Genomic DNA, 22,188 nt, shown 5'->3' with positions numbered 1-22,188 from the left:
ATATGAAAATAACGAAATCCCCAACTCTCTCCGTGGGTCCTTGACTTGCCTAGAATTTCTAGGATCTACCAAAATGCAAAAATTAAAATATGATATGCATAGATGATCTAATGTATAACATTCCAAATTGAAAATTTGGGATGTTACACTTATATACATGGGTTGACACCTGGTGGCCTACAGAGTCCCGGCCGGCTCATAACCGTGTCCGGCTCGGTGACTTCCTTTACATGCCTTTATTTACAAGTCTTTCCTTACATACGACGGTTTACAATATCGGGCCTTAAGCCGGCCCCAGGCCTTTGGGCCTTCTATATGTTTAATAAACTATCATCTTGAATGTATATTGGGCTTCTTATGTAACCCTCCATCAGGGTTGACCCGGCCCCTGGGCGGGTCATACTGGTAGTAATATCCCCAACATTAGGCCCCAGGTTGACTTTGAACTTTGTTCTTTGTCAATATTCAATACTTAGATGAAATCCATCCTCTGTCTGAAAAACTCTGTAACCCGCCGTGACGTCATCTTTGGAAAACACAAAAAACTTTCATGACGTCATCTTCCAACAGACCTTTTATCTTTAATGCTTCCCGAGAATCGAAGCGTCTATATAGCTGGATAACCATTATTTGGTTCTCCCTTGATTTTCGCGCCCGTCTGTTCGCATCTGCCCTTATAAATAGGCTCGTCGCCGCCGCAACGCTCATCATCGTCCTCGAGCTTGACCGCTGCATCACCCTTAACTGTCCAGATAAACGGCGACGACCCTCCGCAGCGAATCCGCATCCGTAAGTCTTGCCTTCTCAAACTTTTTAGATCTGCATTAGGGCTTGCGAGTTCATCGGTGTTTTTCACCGTTCTTCATGAACCTTTTTGGTAGTTCTTCCTCCGCAGCCTCTCTTGATCCAAAGAGGAGATATAACTTGTGCGGTAGTTGTTTTGCGTCCATTTTTTATAGCAGTAGATCCCTTTTTCCTGTATAGATGCTTCGTTATAGCTGACGAACTCATCTGTACTAGATTTTTAGGTCTAGAATATTTTTCTTTTCAGAACGGCCATTTGATCCAAAATAATAATGACAGCTTGGTAAAACTTGTTTATGCCAATACTTAGCTGAATCTGCTTTCTGAAAAAATTTGTAGTCATGGCGGCTTACCGCTTCGGCTTTCTTTTCCTTATATGTCATTAGCCCGTAGTTAAGCCGCTATTACTTGTTTTACATCTTCAGCCTTTAACTTTTATCCTGACCGTAAACTGAACCGGGATGTTGTTATTTCTTTTTCAGTTCCTTGCACATCATGCCGTCAAAGACACCCACCATCTGTAATTGGGTCCCCTCAACCATAACTGAGGATCGTTTAAAAGAGTTCTTCCTCATTGGGTTTGTGCCCTCAAAAAGCATCATGTCTTATCGTGCTCCTGACCCGGAAGAAGAACGACCCAATCCAAAAGACGGCGAAGTGATCGTCTTTACTGACCACATGAATTGTGGCTTCTCACCGCCCGGTTCAAAGTTTTTCAAAGAAGTTCTTCACTTTTTCAAACTCCATCCTCAGGATATTGGGCCCAATTCCATATCCAATATTTGTAACTTCCAAGTGCTCTGTGAGGTATATCTTCAGCAAGAGCCGACTGTGGAGCTATTTAGAGAATACTTCTATCTGAACCGGCAGAGCGAGTGCACCAACAGCCTTAGCTTAGAGCTTGGAGGCATCTCAATTCAGCGCCGGCAGGGTGCTGTCTTCCCTCTCATAGTTTTACCAAGTCACCCAAAGGACTGGAACCAAACTTAGTTTACTGTCAGGACATCTCACCCGCCAATGAGAAGCCACTGTCGGGTTACCGCCCCGATCGTCTTGACTCCAAATTCGCACTGCCAGATAAACTTACCGTTGCTGAACGCAAGAAGCTGCTTCCATCTATCAGAAGAATCAACGCTTTGTTGGGGAACGGTTTAACCGGAGTCGATCTAACCCGCTGCTGGATCTCATGGCGGGTTATTCCATTAAGCCGTCGTTCAAAATTGATGTATGAATATGGTGGAGGCCCGGACGACTCTCTCCGTCATACCCCGGTTCAACTAACCGAGGAAGACATTGTCTCAATGTCAAACCTTCTGGTGAATGGGAAGTATGAAGATTGCAGTATTGTTAGGTTAAATCCCTTCTGTAAACTTAACCCGGTACCAGAAGTAAGGATATTCTGATCTTTTTTCCTTTGTATTTTGTCCAGCCGCATTGTTTATCACTGATCCTTCCTCTTGTCTTTGTAGGCTAATTCTGACTTTTGGAAAGTGAAATATGATCACGAAGCTGCCAAGAAGGCGAAACTCGCCACCATGAACGCCAAGAAATCGACCCGGAGATCGAAGAAGAAAAAGAAGACCACTGCTGAAGATTTAATGAAACTTGATGACACGTCTGACTCGGAGGTAGCCCTTGATTCCCTTGGCCAATTTTTTAACAATCTTATTGACACTGATCCTTACCAGGATGACACTGGGGCCAGTCAGGCCGGGGAAGCAGAGATAAGTATCATTTCCTCCGACTCAGAGCCCTTACCAAGACACAAAGTTCGACGAGTGATCCGTAAAGTAAGGTTTTCTAACCTCTTAGCTCACTTGGATCCCAACTTTCATTTGAAAAAGCAGCAGCATGAAAGCCGCCGTGAAGTTGGGATTGAAGATGAACCGGCTGTCGTCCTTCAACAGACCTCTCGGAAACGCCCGAACGAGGTTTACTTATTGTTGTCTTTAACTCATTTTAATGAATCCTGCTCCTTGTATTTCTTTTAACTCTTTTCTCTTATCCTTTCAGGAGGTGTCTTGTTCTTCAGGCGACTCATCACAAACACAATTTCCGGCTTTCAAGACTGCTCCTGGGTAATCAAAAATCCTTCTTTCTTCCGGGTTTGCTCAATTGTATCTTTATGCTGACAATCCTGCAATATTTTTCCTTAGTGGCCAGGCTAAATCCAAGAAGACAAAGGCGGCTAAACCGGCGGAAGACCCGCCAGTGCTAGCATCTGAACCGGCTAGGCCGCCTTCTCCATTGGCTAACGCTCCAGAACACCCGCCTATTGACAATGAGGCAAACCCTCCTGAGCCGACTTTTGATGAAGCCATTATGGATCCTTCTACAGCTGGACCGTCAAGCTCAACCGACCCGCCGTCTCCACCTGCTCAAGATGTTCAAATTACTGGGAGCCGCTTTGTTGAGCCGGGGAACCCAACGGTGCTGGCTCGGTGCATAGCAAAGCAAGAAGCATTGAAGAGGCAGAAGGTTTGCTTTGATGTTGCCAACTATGACCGTCTCAATGCCAGTGATATCTTATCCGGCTATCTCAGTCATGTACACTCCAGTCGTGAGTCTGAGATCGAGATGGTCAAGCAGCTTCAGTTGAAGTATGAGGTACGTTGTTTCCGGTTTACTAATATTCCTTCAGCCCCCAAGTCTTCAGATTATGAGAGAAACGGAATAACCTGTAGACTTAAAATATAGGCCGAGACTTTTACCTCTGAATCTTTGCCTGATATTGATAGAACAGAACTTCACCTATAGTCCCCAAGGACCGGTTCATTTTGATCATTAATGAATCGGTACTTTAGAATTTAAAACCGTCTTCAAAGTACTTAACACTCCGGCTTAACCTTGCTAAACTTGCTGAACTGCATACATTAGCCCCCAAGTGCCAAGTGTTGTTACTTTGTAAGGGACTTGGGACTTTAAATATATTTGTAGAGTCGTAAAAATTTGATTTGGCATACATTAGCCCCCAAGTGTCAAGTGGTTTATTCGTAAAGTACTTGAGACTTCAATCTTGAATTTGGATATTCGAATTTGAAACTAAGCCTTGACTTATCTGAACGTTTCATAGAATGCCTTGTCTGAATTGAAATCTCAATTGACTGACGCAAAGACCCGACTAGCGAGTCAGGAGTCAGAAATCAAATCTTCCACCTCCAAACTGCAAATAAGCCTTTCTGCAACGGAAAATTTGAAGACCAGCTTTGCTGCCAAGGAGAAGACTTGGGAAAATGAGAAAACACTTCTGACCCGACGAGCTGAGACAGCCGAAACAGCTCTGAAAGAAATTTCAACAGAGCTGAACGGTTTAAAGGGGCGGGTGTCTCAGATGGTTGTTGCTATCTTTGGTAAGCTGCCTGATTTGACCTTTCGTATATTTTTTGCCAAACCGGAGTATAATCCGCCAACTGACTCTGTTAAAAATATATGCAGGTCCGCGAAGTAAGAATCTGAGCCAAGACCCGTTGATTAAGCTGAAGGCAGTATACACTTTAGTTGAACGATTGTATATCGGCGCACAACGGGCTCTGGCTGCCATCTCTCCTGCTAATCAAGAACCTAACCGGCTCAGCGACGTCCTGAAGAAGCTGTCCATCCTTCCTGCCAGGTTCCAAGAAGTAAAACGCTCCTGCGCGCAAGCCAGAGCTTTGACTGCCCTAAGCCAAACGAGCCGACGCTACGATGAGGTTTTCCAGGGGGTTGAAGAAGTGACCCGGAGGTGTTGACACATAACGAGGAGGAGTTGTATTTACACGAGGTGGCTCCATGGCGCGTGGCTGAACTGGTGCATCGGGTGTTGTGACCCAGTTTGCCTCTGGCGGGTGGCTCCCCCCAACCCCGGGTGTATGGAACAAATTCCTCGGATCCAGCGTTAGAGGCAGACGCGACTGAGTTTTCTGATGCCTCCTCCTCATGACCTCGTTTGATGCGTTAAGATTCACCGAGAGCCGGAAGTTTCTGCTTGAAGTTGCTGAGCACGAGCGTCCAGAGCTGCTCGTTCTGCTGCCATCCGGGTTTCCTCCGCGGCTAGATTTTCTTTAGCTTGCACCATCTCCTCCCGCACGCATGCCACTTCTGCGTCGTGCTGAGCTTTATCCGTCGGCTCTACCGCAGCGGTTAACAGAGTCGTCAGCCGATCCATGAGGTCCATTAGAATCTGAGCTGGGGGGCGCGCGGGATCTCCTGGCCCGGCTGCTGCCGACCCGGTAGCTGCTGCTGTCGATGCGGTAGAATTCTGCCCGGGCTGCGTCCCCGCCATGAAGACTCCGGCCCAATTCGGCGGCTCAAGGGGGTCCGGAATACTGTTGCCATCGAAACAGCCCCCGGGCATGCCGTCTTGCAGCTAGTACAACGAGTCCGTCTCACTTGTTGATGATGCAGTATCAGAGCAGATGGCCGTCTCCCCGCCTTCCATCGGTCCTTCGGAGTATTCACCGCCATGGATGCAGCCTATGAAGACATGTTTCACGACAGATTGAACACGGGCGGTCCTGGCGCGCTGAGCCGTTTCGATGAGGTTGGTGTGGACGTCCGGCTCAGGGCCTGACTCGCTGATCCGGCCGATGAAGACGTGAATTCCGCCGAAGGAGACCCGGTAACCGTACTCGATTGAGCCGGCCTCGAGGCCCCAGCCTTCGTCGTCGATGTAGAGCTTGCCGCGACGACTCTTGGTCATCCGGCCCACAGTGTATCCCTTGAGCCCTTCGAAGTTGCCCTTCAAGACCTCAAATCCACCGTGCGCTGGCCCCATGGTGGGCACCAACTGTCGTGGAGTTGACACGGCAGATGTCCTAGAGCAAGGACTTAGTCGCAGGGCCATCGCACTAGGAAGCTTAAAGGGATTAATCGGAACAAGGGACACACAAGTTTTTATATTAGTTCGGCCCCTTACGATGAAGGTAAAAGCATACGTCTAGTTGGGATTGGTATTGCTGAAATTTTGATCTCTAAGGGGCTCAACTCGCCGGCTTGGTTATCGATTTGGTTGTTTCTTGCCCTAAGCCGCCACCGGTCATCCCCTTATATACATGGGTTGACGCCTGGTGGCCTACAGAGTCCCGGCCGGCTCATGACCGTGTCAGGCTCGATGACTTCCTTTACATGCCTTTCTTTACAAGTCTTTACTTACATACAGTGGTTTACAATATCGGGCCTTAAGCCGGCCCCAGGCCTTTGGGCCTTCTATATGTTTAATAAGCTATCATCTTAAATGTATATTGGGCTTCTTATGTAACCCGCCATTAGGGTTGATCCGGCCCCTCCTGGGCGGATCATACTGGTAGTAATATCCCCAACACATTGTTAGTAGTGCAGGCCATGTGCCGCATAAACACACAAAATAGTTGGACCATGTACCGATAACGGCTGGGCCAGACATACAGTAGTACTATATGATGCAGAATCATCCAACTCTGAACGAGACAACAAAAACACTTGCATATCATATCCATTGTTCTGCAGTTTACAACGGTCCACTACATGGTAACAGAAAATGAAACATTAGTCACTCTTACCACAAGCTCTAACCCTGAGAAACATGACTTCTCCTGAGGAAAATGAGGGAACAAAATTTCAGAACATCAGTATTGTCGAATTTGACAAAAACTGACATCGAGCAACACCTATTGTGAACAAAAATTGTACAATACACTGAACTGGGTTATGACAGAAACAGGCGGTACAAAGGCAATGCTCAATGCTCGGACCTATATATAAATTTTACCGGGTGATTCATATCTGTTAGTGCTGCCCATACTTCTGATTGTGATACGGGACTCACAGAGCTGGAGATTAGTCGCTTATCAGAACTTGCCAGTGGATCCAACGGCACTAGAGCACATTGTGAGGCTACCAAAATGTCGCCTACTCACATGCTGCATCTGTTTGTGAAGCCAATTAGTTGCAATACCCTTCATCCGCGGTCAATTTCATGTGCATGTCCTGCATTAATATAGTGTTCCTCTACTGGCATTGGCAATATGTAATATCGCAGTGCATCAAAGCTCGGTGCCAAAAGGGTAAAAGTTGCTCACCCAATCACCATGATATTCTTTATGATGCTCGCGCCAAAAAATCATCTACGGCAAGAGATGCATCACCATGTGAAACAGCATTATCAGGCTCCGGCATGTATAGAGAAGCAGAAGAAACCTGTCAAGCATAAAGAAATAGCATAATGTTTCAAAGACCATAAGATACCACAAACACACTACATAAACCAAGTGCAAGGTTTACCTTTGTGTCTATCTGTAATTCTCCGCTATTTTCATCTACTGCAAGAACGGCACCATGTGCTTTTAACCATTCCTCACATTCTTCTAAACCATCAGCTACGTTAGCCTCACAAAGTACGTCAACTCTTGTGAATCCCAAAACTCGTGTAACATATCTCACAGGTACAGTTGGCCGATAAGATTTTGACATGCATTTTATTGCCTCAAAACGCATCCGCTCAACATAGAGGTCTGCAAAGCAAATAGCGTAAGTAGCCAAGCATCATCTTAACGGAAAAGTTAATATCAAAATTGACAAAAGAATGTCAAGTAAAAGAAATATCATCTTTACCCATAAGACATGAGTTCAAGCCAGGTGCCTTCTTGTATAATTTAAAGAACATGACATAGTTTCCAGATGAAACAGCAGAATGAACTGCAAGCGCATGCTTGACTGTTTCGTCTAGCCTGGCCTCCTTTGACAAGCTGAGGATAACAGATGCATCAAATATGGCTAGTGTAGCAACGGAATAACCATTTTGTATATGCACTTATTATTCAATATATATACCTTGCCATGGATGAAAGCAAGTCCCTTTTGTTATTAGAGTGTAACATGACACACAACAAGTTGTAAGCGGAGAACTCAAGATGACAGCCAGCGATTCCTTCACCGTATAACCTCGTCAGCTGTGATTGACACTGCCAAGTGTTGCAAAAAATAATAATTAAAGAGACTAGGCTGTTGATTTCGTTCTCTTTCAGGCAACTGGATCATCAATACAAATTACTATCAAGTAAGAATACAGCTACTGGTTTCAGAAGAAAGTAAAGACAATACCCTACATTACTATAACAAATTGCAAATAAGGCTATATGTTTTTGTAAAAGAACTCGCATCGGCTTAAATGGAAGCTAACGACGAGGGGAGGATTCCAAAGGAAATTTGCGCAAGGATTCCGAAGGATGTTCCACCAGGGAGGAGACTTAAAGTCCCCCCAGCCTCGTGCTGCTATTAAAAATATCATCATCAGTGACCCATTTTTTCTTCTTTATTCTATTCGGAAACTAGAACACGAAATAAGATTGCTTTACTTGTTTCAGCACTAAGATGAATCAGAACAAGTTAAGCAAACCTGATTATATTCGGACAAATCTCCAGCTTGAAGTGCTAAGCGTGCATGAGTTTCATAAACCTGAAACAGGAATGAAACAATTAATACAGAAGGAAAAAATAAATAGTTTTGGACAAAGCAGATTGATGCCCCCATGAAAAACAGTGTACATCTGAAGATTGATACTAAAATGCAGTATACCACAATGAGAGGTTATTATCAAGGAATACCTTGACAGTCAGCTCGTTCTGAATCCTCTGAACAGTAAGGTCTTGCCTGATAGATTTCAATTGATCACATTTATAGAGGTAATTCTTTTCAGATGTTTCAACCATGTGAAGAGCTTTCTCTAAGACATCTTCTGGCCTTACCTGCAAAAGATGTGATAAGAAAGTTAAAGCAAGAAAACAGCAACAAGGCATAATTTATCTCTAAATTTAATTTTTGTATCAACAATATGTTTTCCAAGCCTACAGTGTACAAAAAAATTAGCAAAGCATCCTTACAGTGGCTGGATCAGGTGCGGATGTAAGGCGTAGATATCGTTTCTCAATTTCCTGACATGTTCCCTTAATTGTAAGTGCATCCCAGTCGATGTCCTCCACCGCCAAGCTAGCACCATCTCCATTACTTCTATTGTTAAGCATTGAAATGGCTCCCCTTGTGTATACATTGGCTGCTCCATCCTTATATGGTATGGAACTCGTAGATTTTGATGATGCACCCTGACCACGTTCAAATCGCTTAGATCTATGCTCTCGTCGCTTCTTCTCCTCCGGTGAATTTGTTAGTGCAATTGAACTGGCATAATATTTCGTAAGATCCTGCTCCTTATCACTGTCACTAGAAGCATTCCCGTTTTTTGTTAGATTCGCATTACCACCAATCCGCTGCTTTTTAGAGGGCCTCTGATTCCATTGGCTTGTAGGAGGCTGACGCGACTGGACAAAGTTTCCAAGATTCCAAGTGTTACCCTGTGACATATAAAACCAATTATTTGCCCAAGAAGAGAATTTGAGTAAACAAAACAAACCTAGGGAGATGGTCGTATTCAAGTTAAAAATTTCCAGAATGAAAGGCATATATGTAATGTTAACCCATCTGAGGGCTTACCGTTCTTCTAGTATTTTCCCAAGTAGTGCAGGCATTACTTTTTGCTGGCTCTTTCGAAACAACCTCCACCTTGTTAGTTACTTTTTCCTCTGCAACAGGCTCCCACCTACTCTTCGTACGTCTACTCGGGCTCCTCCTAGATGTTGAAAAGGAGAAGGGACTTGAATCCTTTGCGTTGCTGCCAAAGGATTAAAAAAACAAGACTAGTTAACCGATTGGCCCTCTAAGGGGGAGGGTCAGCTTTACTACCATAATCTTAAGTCCTCCCTACGCTCGGGGCGTTTCTCAGGGAAGCATAAGTGTCTTTTATAATGAAAGCTGAAGTCTTCCCCACAATCTTTTTCCGTATGCCAGTTCCAGGAAGAAGTTAAGCCCTCCCAAGACCAATATAACAGACTATAAAGAATCCACTGAACCAACCCCGAAAAGTGGCAATGCTTTTCTTTGGGTACCCAATTATACACCTGAGCTGCTTAAGATGGCAAATAGCCCGTACACTCTGTTATCACGTTGAATTTGCAATCCAAAGTCATGTAAGTTATATTATTTCTCCACTTGTTTCTACTTATATTTGCGACAGTCCCTAGGAAGGGGAGCCTTGGCGCAGCGGTAAAGTTGTTGCCTTGTGACCACGAGGTCACGGGTTCGAGTCCTGGAAACAGCCTCTTGCAGAAATGTAGGGAAAGGCTGCGTACTATAGACCCAAAGTGGTCGGACCCTTCCCCAGACCCTGCACAAACGGGAGCTACTTGCACCGGGCTTCCCTTTAATTATTGCCCGTGATGCTGGTAGAGTTATTTCCGTTGTTGGTTTTCACCAAACTTTTAGGTTTAAATGTTAAGGAAAAATGTGGCATCCCATTCATGCCGAACAAAGAGTTGGTTTTCACCAAGTTTTTAGTTTAGTGTTGAGGGAAAATGTGGAATTCAAATTCAAACTCCGTCCATGCTGGACAAAGCAAAGCACCTTGCCCTTTTTACATAAAAAGAATGATGGTCATTGGCATACGATTGCTGGTTAGTGCAGTATCGCCCCATACAGGAAAAGGTTACCTTGTCATATTTGTGCCTTTAGCATTTTCTGGCAAAGCTAATAACGGCTCAATGTCCCAATTCTTAGTATGAAGGGTCCCATCAGCAGTTGCCTTGGTGATCATCTGATATTATAGGAAGAGAAAATTTTGAAAGTTAACAACCTCTTATTAAACTTACAAGGATATGGAAGGAAAATACAAGTTAATAAGGAACAACCAAAAGAAACTTAAGTTCTATTTTGTAAATTTTATTAAACATCCCATGAACCAAGGTCTCAGGAAAGCAGAAGCAAAGACAGTGATAAAAAGAAGAACAAAAATGGATTACTGAACCTCCTTCATGATGCTTTGGGTGGCAGATCTCTGGGCATCATCCTTGCAACGGGAAAGATTCCGCTCGACATAAGTACAAAGTGAAACAGGGAATGATCCCTGGACAGCACAAAAATAATATAAAATAGAATGATGGTTAGTGGAAAGTTGTCAAGAATGGTATGAACACCGATATACAATACTACAAACATAGGTGTGCTATTTTATCGAAGTCTTAACTTGAAAGGTTTGAATCTAGGCACTTCTATTGGGGTCTGGGCTCTGGACTGTAGTGTACAAATCCTACTTCAATAATTGTACTGGTCTGCGCTAGCATTTCAGTTTTACCATGTTCACATTTCCACGGGGGGTTGGTTCATGTGCCTGGAGGAGTAAGGACTCCATTGGCTTAGCTGTATAATTATACCACCATCGGACATCGATGCTCAACAAAAAGAACGGGGTAACTAGAATATATAGTCTCACCTGAACGGCAGCTCCATGACCATCTTGAGCTGCATTCATGTCAGTCTTGGGCATGGAAACACCAACATAAGCAGGTTTTAGCGATGAATCAGCTTCTAATTTCTTCCCGGTTTGGGGCATTGACATTGGGAAACCTGGAGCTATTCGAGGATTTGTCGGGATGTGTACTTTATTTACACTGGCAACTGTTTTCGCAAAACCCTGCAAAGTTGGTTGAGAGTTTTCATTAACATGATTGACTGAATAAACATTTGAGCTTGGACCTTGCGCATGCAAAGCTTTCTGTTGATCTCGTTGGTTACTTAATGGTAACTGGCTATGACTTGTAGAGTTTTGTTGGTAAGCTGGTGCCTGGTTGATATAATGGTTCTGAAACCCTGAGACGGCAGCTGTCTTGTTAGCATAGGGGTTTTCATAACCTGGGTTGCCTGGTGCCTGGTTCAAGTGCTGGCTTTGAAACCCTGGTGTGACTGGTGCCGGATTGACATGCTGGCTTTGAAATCCTGGAGTGTCTGGTGACAGGTTGACATACTGGCTTTGAAATCCTTGCACGCCTGGTGCCGGGTTGACGTGTTGGCTTTGAAACCCTGGGGCGCCTGGTGCCTGGTTGACGTGCTGGCTTTGAAACCCTGGGGCGCCTGGTGCCTGGTTGACATGCTGGCTCTGAAACCCTGGGGCACCTGGTGCCTGGTTGACGTGCTGGCTTTGAAACCCTGTGATTCCCACCGCCTGTCCACAAAAATTGCTAGTCAAAACATGGTAAAGGCATGCTATTGCATAAGAAATACATGAAAAACTGTCCTTCCAAAAGAAGAGTTCTCATCATGGTCATCGATGCACATAAAATTTAACACATGCAACAAAACCGTCAAATGAAAGACGTATCACAGGTTCCGGTAATCTTTTATGGACGTATAGAAGTAATGTCGCATCATTTGTCACCCAATGCAAGGTTTCAAGTAACTAGAAAGCAGTAAGTAGCTTCACTGTCACCCAATGCAAGGTTTCAAGTAACTAGAAAGCAGTAAGTAGCTTCACTGTTACATACTCTCTCTGTTGCAAATTAATTGAAGCTCTAGCTTTGTCCTAAGTAAAACTTCTCTATGTTTGACCAAGTCTATAGAAAAATATGCTCATATCTACAAAATGAAATATATCTAGTATAGAAATATATCAACCATACTTCCATAGGCAGTTGCACAAAGCTATGTTTAGAAAAAACATTACCCATGACAAGCTACATGGCCATTCCAGAGTTGCACACAAAAATAATGCAAAATGTGGTCAAATCCATAAATTCTTCAAAATAAGAAAGCAGAACTGATAATAATACCTGGGGAGGTGCAGTAGGTGCAACAGCATCATTTTTCCGTTGGGTAGTACCCGGTGGAGGCGGCTGGGTGCTCGGATATGTATAACCAGAACCGGCACTAGGAGATTTTGTATCAGAAGCACTGTTGCCAGCAACTGCTAAGGCACCGGAGTTTGGTGCAGACTGGTCATAATAATTAGACCACTGGTTGTACTGTTGAGGATAGTGGAAAGAAGTGGTGGGCAGAGAACAAGAACTCTGGGCAGCATTAGTATCTGATGGAGCGTAAGTCTGATATGTTTGGGCGTGAACATCTCCAGAACTTCCTCCAGACCAGGCCTGGTTTTGATAATAATAGTTGTTGGTGGCATATGCTTGCGCAGTCTGATCAGCACCAGCATTATAATATGTGTTACTTGTAGGACCAACGTAAGATCCTGAATTCGGAAATGAAGTAAGAGGCTGATATGCAGCACCTGAACTTTGATCTACTCCTTGGTGAAGAGAAGAATCGTTTGCAGGTTGTGGATAGTTATAGTAATAGTTTGGATATTGTGCAGCATTGTAGGCAGGTTGAACAGAATTTGAGTAAGGTGCATAAGTATTGGTTGCATTAGTTGTGCCCACAGCCGGTTGAGTCACATGAGGTGCACCATTTGTCACATTTTGAGTAGCCCCTGAAACTGAGACATCCCTTTGTGGATCGTAATAAACTGCATTTTGGTTTGTATTATCCACTGAATAGTTCCAGGAAGCCCCACTTGAAGAAGACCACGCATGATGACCCGATGCTGAAGGTTGGTACTGAGATGAACTTGTCTGCTCTACACTCCAGCCCTGTCATTAAGTGAGACCAAACATATTGTCAGCTCATAATTATGGATCATGAGCAAAACATGTATCACCAACCTACAATCACTGTTCTAAAAGGTGAAGGCTACACACTAGGCACCACTGTTCCACCTAGCTGACACCTACCAGACATCAAATCATATTAGGTTATAGGCAGCAGCGATTTTGAAAAAACAGAAGAAACTAGTAAGGAATCTGTACGTTGCTAAGAACTAGTAAGGAGTATATACTATTCCCTCTGTTCACAAATATAAGATGTTTTGGATATTTCAATATGGACTACATACGGACTGAAATGGGTGAACAAACACACTAAAACGTGTCTATATACATCCGATTCAGGAAAAAGTTAGAATATCTCATATTTGTGAACGGAGGGAGTACAAGTTTACAAGACTAATTATTTAATTGAATCGGGATGTTGCTTGGTTTGCCCATGAACTTCAAGGAAGAATAGGGTGTTTTTGCAAAAGAGATTTCAGTGGGCACCACTGGGCGGTGAGCAATATAAAGCTCAAGCTCAGCCATCAATAGCAGATCGGACAGTTGGCATATGATCCCAAGGTGAGCGGACCATTACTGCCAAGTGGTTTCTTTACTGGGGTGAAGATATTATTAAATCCAGTGGTAGAAGTCTGGAAGGAACCATAAAGTCATTAGCCATTTGCCAGGGTAGCAAGTGATCCTCATCAATAATGCATGACCATGTGAAAGAAAATGGTATTATATCCTTATTCATATTTCAACAGACAAGTGCATGTTATACAACAAAGCCCAATGTATTTATAGGATGCACCTTTTTGCATATGTAAGGCAGAATTCCCTGCTAATGTGGCAATTTTTTATGAAAAATATGCACAGAGAGAGAGAGATCTAAATGGCTGATGTAACAAAGCAAATGAGTAATTCCTCGCAAAAAAGTGAGTAATGGCATCAATGAGGCACTCCACATCAATTACTTAGTACACAGAAATAACAAAACAATAGCATTAACTGGCTGCAAATTGCAGTTCGAGCAACACTGCTTAACAACTACTGCAGCACAAGTGTTCAGAGACTTTGCTATTTACAAGCTGCACTTTTTTTCCTCGAGTCCATTTTGTAGCAATCATGTTTGCATGGAGACTGATGTGACACTAACCATATGATTGGATGTTGATGCAATGGATAATAATAATTAAAATGTGACTTAAGATTAAGAAAAATTCAGTTGCTTTACAAATGGACAACCCAAATGTTAAAATCTTCACAGCCAAAGCCATGACCTCATGCCACACAAAATACATGCCTTGAGGCCGTTGAGGGTATCCTATAATCCAAGCCCATGTGGTCACCTATGTCGCCTTGATACTTCATCAAGTTGGCATGCGGGTATAAGATGCAGTACTCAATACTGATGGAGGAAATGACTAGAGTACGCGGCAAATAGGGAAGGGGGAACCTGTGCGAGCGAGTGGGGCAGGGTTTTTTTTTTTGCTGCATTCTATATACCACTGCATACTTACTGTGTATGTGTTGTAGACAGCTATAGAGAAGGGAGTTTGTAAGAAGAGTTTGTGTCAAACTAGGAGTTTTATCTTAGTGTATCCATCCTAGCATTAGGTACTCCCTCTGTCCCTACATGGCGCACACATATCTCGAGGTTCAACTTTGACCATCAATTAGACCCTGAAAACGTGTGTTATGTGTCACAAAAATTGTAGTACCATCCAATTCATACTAAAGAGTGGTTTCAAACAGTATATTTTTTATGACATATTCTCAAATGTCTATATAAGGGATGTATCCCTATTGTAAGGAGGCAAGCAAAAACATCAGTCTGTTGTCTCTAGTAATTCTCTCTTCACAACCTATGTCTACCCAAACCCTAGCATCCCTGCGGAGCTTTTGTTATGGTATCTCTGGAACATGAGCCAAGGATCTTACTCTCAAGGGTGCATCGATAGGCTCCATTCTCTCCCTTGAATAAGTCAGGCTCCGTTAGCCTGGGCTGAGATGGGGATAACGAGTCAACAATTGAAGCTCCCAACTTTCTGCCAGACACTGGACAGGGGTACGCTCTGTAAATGTGTAGAGACAAGTGTAGTTTGGTATATAGTAGGCACTTCTAGGCCCCTTCCCGGCTACTGGATCACTCCAGTGCTTCGGGGCCGTCTGGTTATCTTCAGAACAGTAATTATCCCCTTGTAAATCTAGGTTTACATGGACATCCCCATCATTGATTGGAGAATGGGACCCTATTGTCATCCCTACTCACTCCCTCTCAATACCACTTCTTGGAGTCTAGACGCCACCTCGTTCTCAGTCTATTGTGGTATCCATTGATTTTATATTTCCAAATGTACATACCAGCATACCATTAATTCTCACATCCTGGTTGTGGAAATTTTTGAATCACTGGATCCAAATCACCATCCATATCAGGGCAACTAGATGGACACAGCTCAGGGTTTCATCAATAGATCACTGATCTTAGCAATCAATACCAGTTAGCAAGTTACAAATACTCCTTGACATAGGTAATAACAACACAGGCTCTCAGATACCTATAGCATATTGATAAGACAACGGATGAGAGGTTTCATCCTTAGCTCTTTGAGTCTATCTTCCAGCATTGTGGATACATGTAAGCGTTGCGGGTCTGCAGCCACAACACGCTACAGCCGCAACAAATCTAGGAACTGCGACAAGGTAAGAAAAAGGCAAACCTGCTTCGAAGATTCAAAACAGGTTTTCAGATTGTCAGGCTTGAGGACCATTCTTATTGAGGGGGGGATTACATAACGGTGCAGTTTGAGTTCTATTTGGAATTCTAACCTTTTCAGTTTTGAGTCTACCATCTGTAACTGTAAGGTAGACCATCTAGATAATGAAACATACACAAGTCACATCAATCAAACCTTCTATTTGCTCCAGAACGCTAGCCTCCTCCAGTACTCCCAGCACCTATGGCTTCAGCCCTAGCCCTAGCGTGTGCCCCACGGCACCCAAGTGCCAAGTTCCTGACCCTAGCCTAATCCTGCTCCACTGCCTGCTCCGAGAGGTGAAGTACTAACATCCAGGTAATACCCATTTACAAGCTACCACTAGTGCCGGATACACCAGTTACAACAAAAAATGGTCACCATACATTTCCAGGAAGCAGTACATTCAAAACATTACCTCCGCCATGACAGCTCCAGTTAGAGATATTCGCTTGCCATGCAAGAACACAAGCAATTATAGGCAATTCATCAAACATGAGCATCCAAGTTGAGAGCCAATACTAAGCCCCCCAAGGATTGACACCCTGAGTACTTCACGACTTAACTTACACATACTACCACATTGACTAACTACCAGGAGGGCTAAATCACAAGAAAGGTATATCATCTATAGGTGAATGAGCAAAGGAACAGAAACAAAATACACTACATCAGCTAATTCATCAGTTGTCACGCTGGTCATAATTCCTACATTTCTGAGGCAGTAAATTAGCAAACATTAGATATCAAATAGAAGCTCCAGCAGCTAGAACAAACTATCCACGTGCCTCGGTTGGACCTAACTATCCCACAGCAAAGCAAAGAAGCGGACGCTATATAATAGTGCGAATCGACTAGCATCCTAGCCGACTGAGCAACCAATCTGCATCTCAGTTCTCAAGCCATAACGGAAACAGAACGAATCGCGTGCAAGCCCGGGAAAGGTTAAAACAGGGCGGAAGCAAAGGCCTGGCAAGCTCGGGATTGCTGAGAGACGAGGAGCGGCGCAAGCATACCTCGTTGGGCTTGGGGTCGGATCCGGCAGCCGCCTCGCCTCCCTGAGCCGCCATCCCCCGGCGCCCCGGAGCCCGGGAGCTCGGCTGAAACCCTAGCTACTCGCAGCAGAGAGCAGAGCCGCCCGATTTCGCCGGTGGTACGGACGGATAGAGCCGGATCGAAAGGACGCGCGCGCCAAGTGAAAATGAGGCACGCGAGGAACGGGAGGCGTGTGGGGGGCGGCGAGGGGCGATTGGCCGAGGAGACACCGGGGAGAGTCTTCTGGCCCGGCGGTGGCTTGGTGGAGAGGAGTGTGGGAGGCAGCGGAGTGGATTGGTGTCTGTGAGCGGGCGAGTGCTGCGGGAGGGGGGGGGAGAGGAGAGGGGGTCGGCGATGAATCGGGAGGGGGAAGCGCCGACGACGACGAGGGACAGCGAAGAAACTTGTGGGTGGGTGGGCTTCGGCCCTCGGCTTTATTAGGGGCCGTGGGTCGTGGGTTTGGTGTGGTGTGGTCGGTGGGCAATGAATATGGGCCTGGACCCGGACCGGTTCCGTCAGACGGCCCGCGAAACAGAATATATGGATAGCCAAATATACGAACCATTTCTTTTAAAATAGTTCCACTATTGTCTCAAAAAAAACTTCCACTAAACTGCTCAAAAAAAATACTTCCACTAAAAAAATCTTTAAAAATACTGAACATTTAAATTCTTGTGCATTTTTTAAAAATTAAGACCATTTTTCATGGATATTCCAAAAACACTGGTACACACCTTTTTGATTCGTTTTTTTTAAGGAGCCATAACTCTTTTTTCAACTAGTAGGAAATTAGGAATCCCACGGGAACATCAACGCATCGCTAGGAACCTCAAACTGAAAGGCTTCCAAATCGCTCCACTACTTCTGCGGTTCGTTTGATTTGGAAGGCCGTCTCCTGAGTCCCAACAAATTAAACGCCTAGAGCAGCACGATGGCAATGTCGATTGCCAATCAGTACTGGAGCGAGCACAAGTAGGCTGTTCGAAAAGGGCAGAAAATTCAACGAAACTGACTTTGGGAGGGGCTGACAAGCAAGAGGCGCAAAGTTGTGGCCATATTACACCGACAAATTAAGGTCTGCACAGAGACGCAGGCAGGACAGAACCAGGTTACCAGCGAAGAGGACCAAAAAATTAGATGAAAAGGATAACCGTTCTGCAGTGCATCCCAAACGGACTATCGGAAAAAAGAAGGGAAATTACAACGCACGATGAGAACCTATAGGCTCAGCGCCATCATCTTGACACATGAAGGTTTGCAGAAAATATTCACACAATTAGTTGCGGGATCTGCAGAAGACAGCCACGAATCAACAGACAAACAGCTGCAGAAAAGAAATACAAGACGGACAGAAAACAATTGCATCACAGGATTTGCAACAAGCTAAATGCGGTAGCACAAAGAGTTGTAAAACAGAATAGCATCGTCATTAGCATAATTCATAACTAGAGAACAATTCGTTAACTGAATCATATAACTCGGCAAACACAGTATTTGCCCATCAGGTTCAGAACACGGAAGCAAACTACTAAGCATAGGATACTACTAGTACTAAGCATGGAAGGCACAGAACCCAAATCAACTACAGCTTTCTCTCCTCCTTCGATTTCTTGACCGCGAGCCAGGGCTTGTGCGCCAGGGCCAGCCAGCGCCGCGGCTCTTCAGCCGCCGAAGCCGTACAGGGTGCGGCCCTGGCGCTTGAGCGCGTAGACGACGTCCATGGCGGTGACGGTCTTGCGGCGGGCGTGCTCGGTGTAGGTGACGGCGTCGCGGATGACGTTCTCGAGGAAGATCTTGAGCACGCCGCGGGTCTCCTCGTAGATGAGCCCCGAGATGCGCTTCACGCCGCCCCTCCGGGCCAGCCTCCGGATCGCCGGCTTGGTGATGCCCTGGATGTTGTCGCGCAGGACCTTGCGGTGGCGCTTCGCGCCGCCCTTGCCGAGCCCCTTGCCGCCCTTGCCGCGCCCCGACATGGCTGCCTGCTCCGAGTAGCTTGGGAAGAGAGGGGATTTGGGGATTTTGGTGGGTGGAGGCGGTGAGTGAGATGAGAAGGGGGAAGGGGTGGTATATAAAGGGTGAGCGGGGGTTCTGGAGGCGGCTGGAGCCGTTCGATGGAGAGGAGATGAACGGCTGCGGCTGCTTTTCCCGAAGATGCCGCGGATCGTGCCGTGGACAGGGCGCGGATCGGTGACGTGGCAGGCGGGGGGGCCGATTTTTTGTATTTTTGGGTGCCCAGTTTGCATAGTGGGATGAAAATGAAGCGGGATTTGCATAGTGTGGTTGTTTGGATCGAGAGTATTAGCGCTGGGTTTTAGGAAAACAAGTTTAAAGCAGATTTTTTTTGCTAAACGGGTATTAATAGTTTTTCTCTACACAATCAGTTTAAGGGAAACTTTGTTTGGGTCAGGAAAGCGTGAAACCGGTCTATATATTTCCTTGTTTGGAGACCTATTGACCAATCTTAGAACATCTTCAATAGACGGTCCATATGTAAAAATAACTAACTTTTGAAGCTTCGAGAGCAAAATGCGCTGCTCTAATAGACGGTCTATATGTTAAAAAATGAACCATCGCCTCCCGGAGATGTAAAATTAAAAACTTCGTGATGCAAATTTACATCACGAGATACAAGTGATGTAAAACCACGGCTGCCCGCGAAACGACCAACCGCCAATTCATTTGCCTTCCCACCAGCGACCCGCTCGTCCGCCCCCTCCCTCCCCCCCCGCCTTCCGCCGCAGCCGGTGGGCTGACCCACGTCGCCGCCTCTACTGCCGCCGCGGCGAACTCGCCCTCCGCCGCCGCGTCCATGGCACCGCCCCCCGCCCGCCGCCCCGAATTCACGCCGACCGTTCCTACGAACGCACGAGGCGGAGGCGGCCGGCGAATCGCGGCCGGAACCCGGCCGAAAGAGCGGATCGGCCGGCCAAAATCTCGAAGGCAGTTGTGGCAGCTCGGGCCGCCGACTCGCAGCCACGGCGGCGGCGTCTGATACGTCTTCAACGTATCTATAATTTTTGATTGCTCCATCCTATATTATCTTTTGTTTTGGACATTATTGGGCTTTATTATCCACTTTTATATTATTTTTGGGACTAACCTACTAACCGGAGGCCCAGCCCAGAATTGTTGTTTTTTGCCTATTTTAGGGTTTCGAAGAAAAGGAATATCAAACGGAGTCCAAACGGAATGAAACCTTCGGGAATGTGATTTTTGGAACGAACAAGATCTAGGAGACTTGGACCCCATGTCAAGCAACCAACAGGGAGGCCACGAGGTAGGGGGCGCGCCTACCCCCCCTAGGCGCGCCCTCCACCCTCGTGGGCCCCCTGTTGCTCCACTGACGTACTTCTTCCTCCTATATATACCTACGTACCCCCAAACGATCAGAAACGGAGCCACAACCCTAATTCCACCGTCGTAACTTCCCGTATCCACGAGATCCCATCTTGGGGCCTGTTCCGGAGCTCCGCCGGAGGGGGCATCGATCACGGAGGGCTTCTATATCAACACCCTAGCCTCTCCGATGAAGTGTAAGTAGTTTACCTCAGACCTTCGGGTCCATAATTATTAGCTAGATGGCTTCTTCTCTCTTTTTGGATCTCAATACAAAGTTCTCCCCCTCTATTGTGGAGATCTATTCGATGTAATCTTCTTTTTGCGGTGTGTTTGTTGAGACCGATGAATTGTGGGTTTATGATCAAGTTTATCTATGAACAATATTTGAATCTTCTCTGAATTCTTTTATGTATGATTGGTTATCTTTGCAAGTCTCTTCGAATTATCAGTTTGGTTTGGCCTACTAGATTGATCTTTCTTGCAACGGGAGAAGTGCTTAGCTTTGGGTTCAATCTTGCGGTGTCCTTTCCCAGTGACAGTAGGGGCAGCAAGGCACGTATTGTATTGTTGCCATCGAGGATAACAAGATGGGGTTTTCATCATATTGCATGAGTTTATCCCTCTACATCATGTCATCTTGCTTAAAGTGTTACTCTGTTCTCTTGAACTTAATACTCTAGATGCATGCTGGATAGCGGTTAATGTGTGGAGTAATAGTAGTAGATGTAGGCAGGAGTCAGTCTACTTGTCTCGGACGTGATGCCTATATACATAATCATACCTAGATATTCTCATAACTATGCTCGATTCTGTCAATTGCTCAACAGTAATTCGTTCACCCACCATAAAATACTTATGCTCTTGAGAGAAGCCACTAGTGAAACCTATGGCCCCCGGGTCTATCTTCATCATATTAATCTTCCAACACTTAGTTACTTTCATTGCCTTTTATCTTACTTTGCATCTTTATCATAAAAATACCAAAAATAATATCTTATCATATCTATCAGATCTCACTCTCGTAAGTGACCGTGTAGGGATTGACAACCCATTATCGCGTTGGTTGCGAGGATTTATTTGTTTTGTGCAGGTGCGAGGGACTCGCGTGTAGCCTCCTACTGGATTGATACCTTGGTTCTCAAAAACTGAGGGAAATACTTATGCTACTTTGCCGCATCACCCTTTCCTCTTCAAGGGAAAACCAACGCAGTGCTCAAGAGGTAGCAAGAAGGATTTCTGGCGCCGTTGCCGGGGAGGTCTACGCAAAAGTTAACATACCAAGTATCCATCACAAACCCTTATCTCCCGCATTACATTATTTGCCATTCGCCCCTCGTTTTCCTCTCCCCCACTTCACCCTTGCCGTTTTATTCGCCCTCTCTCTCTCTATCCTCCCTCTCTTTCTCTATTTGCCTCTTTTTGCCCGTTCCTCATTTGCTTGTGTGTTGGATTGCTTGCTTGTCACGATGGCTCAAGATAACACTAAATTGTGTGACTTTACCAATACCAACAACAATGATTTTATTAGCACTCTGATTGCTCCTCTTACCGATGTTGAATCTTGTGAAATTAATGTTGCCTTGCTGAATCTTGTTATGAAAGATCCCTTTTCCGGCTTCCTAGTGAAGATGCCGCTACCCATCTAAATAGTTTCGTTGATTTGTGTGTTATGCAAAAGAAGAAAGATGTTTATAATGATATTGTTAAATTAAAGCTATTTCTTTTTTCGATTAGAGATCGTGCTAAAGCTTGGTTTTCGTCTTTTCCTAAAAATAGTATTGATTCTTGGAATAAGTGCAAGGATGCTTTTATCTCTAAGTATTTTCCT

At 45.1% G+C, this 22,188-nt stretch overlaps 2 protein-coding genes across 5 annotated transcripts; both read right to left on the bottom strand.

Annotated features, from left to right (window-relative positions):
• Window positions 1–6,225: 6,225 nt before the first annotated feature.
• LOC125530282 (SAC3 family protein A) lies at window positions 6,226–17,376 on the bottom strand. 4 transcript variants are annotated; one of them, XM_048694673.2, is made up of 14 exons: window positions 17,003–17,375; window positions 12,412–13,227; window positions 11,079–11,807; window positions 10,614–10,712; window positions 10,300–10,403; window positions 9,248–9,425; window positions 8,641–9,108; window positions 8,365–8,505; window positions 8,156–8,215; window positions 7,591–7,721; window positions 7,372–7,505; window positions 7,042–7,271; window positions 6,840–6,957; window positions 6,226–6,747 (listed from the first exon to the last, which is right to left on the bottom strand). In XM_048694673.2, exons 1-13 carry the CDS (start codon window positions 17,054–17,056, stop codon window positions 6,859–6,861), a joined length of 3,243 nt encoding a protein of 1,080 aa, XP_048550630.1. In that variant the 5' UTR covers window positions 17,057–17,375; the 3' UTR covers window positions 6,226–6,747; window positions 6,840–6,858. The 4 variants fall into 4 exon arrangements, with proteins under 4 accessions (XP_048550630.1, XP_048550631.1, XP_048550633.1 ...); XM_048694674.2 differs by having other exon boundaries at window positions 6,226–6,686; XM_048694676.2 differs by having other exon boundaries at window positions 6,226–6,957; window positions 9,248–9,383; window positions 17,003–17,376.
• Window positions 17,377–18,426: 1,050 nt separating this feature from the next.
• Window positions 18,427–19,069, bottom strand: LOC125530281 (histone H4). The gene has a single exon (XM_048694671.2). The coding sequence runs from the start codon at window positions 18,992–18,994 to the stop codon at window positions 18,683–18,685; it is 312 nt and encodes a 103-aa protein (XP_048550628.1). The 5' UTR covers window positions 18,995–19,069; the 3' UTR covers window positions 18,427–18,682.
• Between the last annotated feature and the right edge of the window lie 3,119 nt (window positions 19,070–22,188).

The sequence above is a fragment of the Triticum urartu genome, chromosome 3A, assembly GCF_056163025.1.
Source record: "Triticum urartu cultivar PI428250 chromosome 3A, HENAU_Tu73, whole genome shotgun sequence".
Classification (NCBI taxonomy): Eukaryota; Viridiplantae; Streptophyta; class Magnoliopsida; order Poales; family Poaceae; genus Triticum; species Triticum urartu.
This window is presented reverse-complemented; position numbering and strand designations above follow the sequence as displayed.

Bases quoted from the DNA above. Each gene is read 5' to 3' on its own strand.
- LOC125530282 (XM_048694672.2), bottom strand. From the start codon at position 17,056: ATGGCGGCTCAGGGAGGCGAGGCGGCTGCCGGATCCGACCCCAAGCCC. The intron at 7,722-8,155 runs GTTTGCTTAACT...AACACTTGGCAG, and splicing joins ATTTGTCCGAATATAATCAG to TGTCAATCACAGCTGACGAG. The intron at 7,272-7,371 runs GTAAAGATGATA...TTTGCTTTGCAG, and splicing joins CTTGAACTCATGTCTTATGG to ACCTCTATGTTGAGCGGATG.
- LOC125530281 (XM_048694671.2), bottom strand. From the start codon at position 18,994: ATGTCGGGGCGCGGCAAGGGCGGCAAGGGGCTCGGCAAGGGCGGCGCG.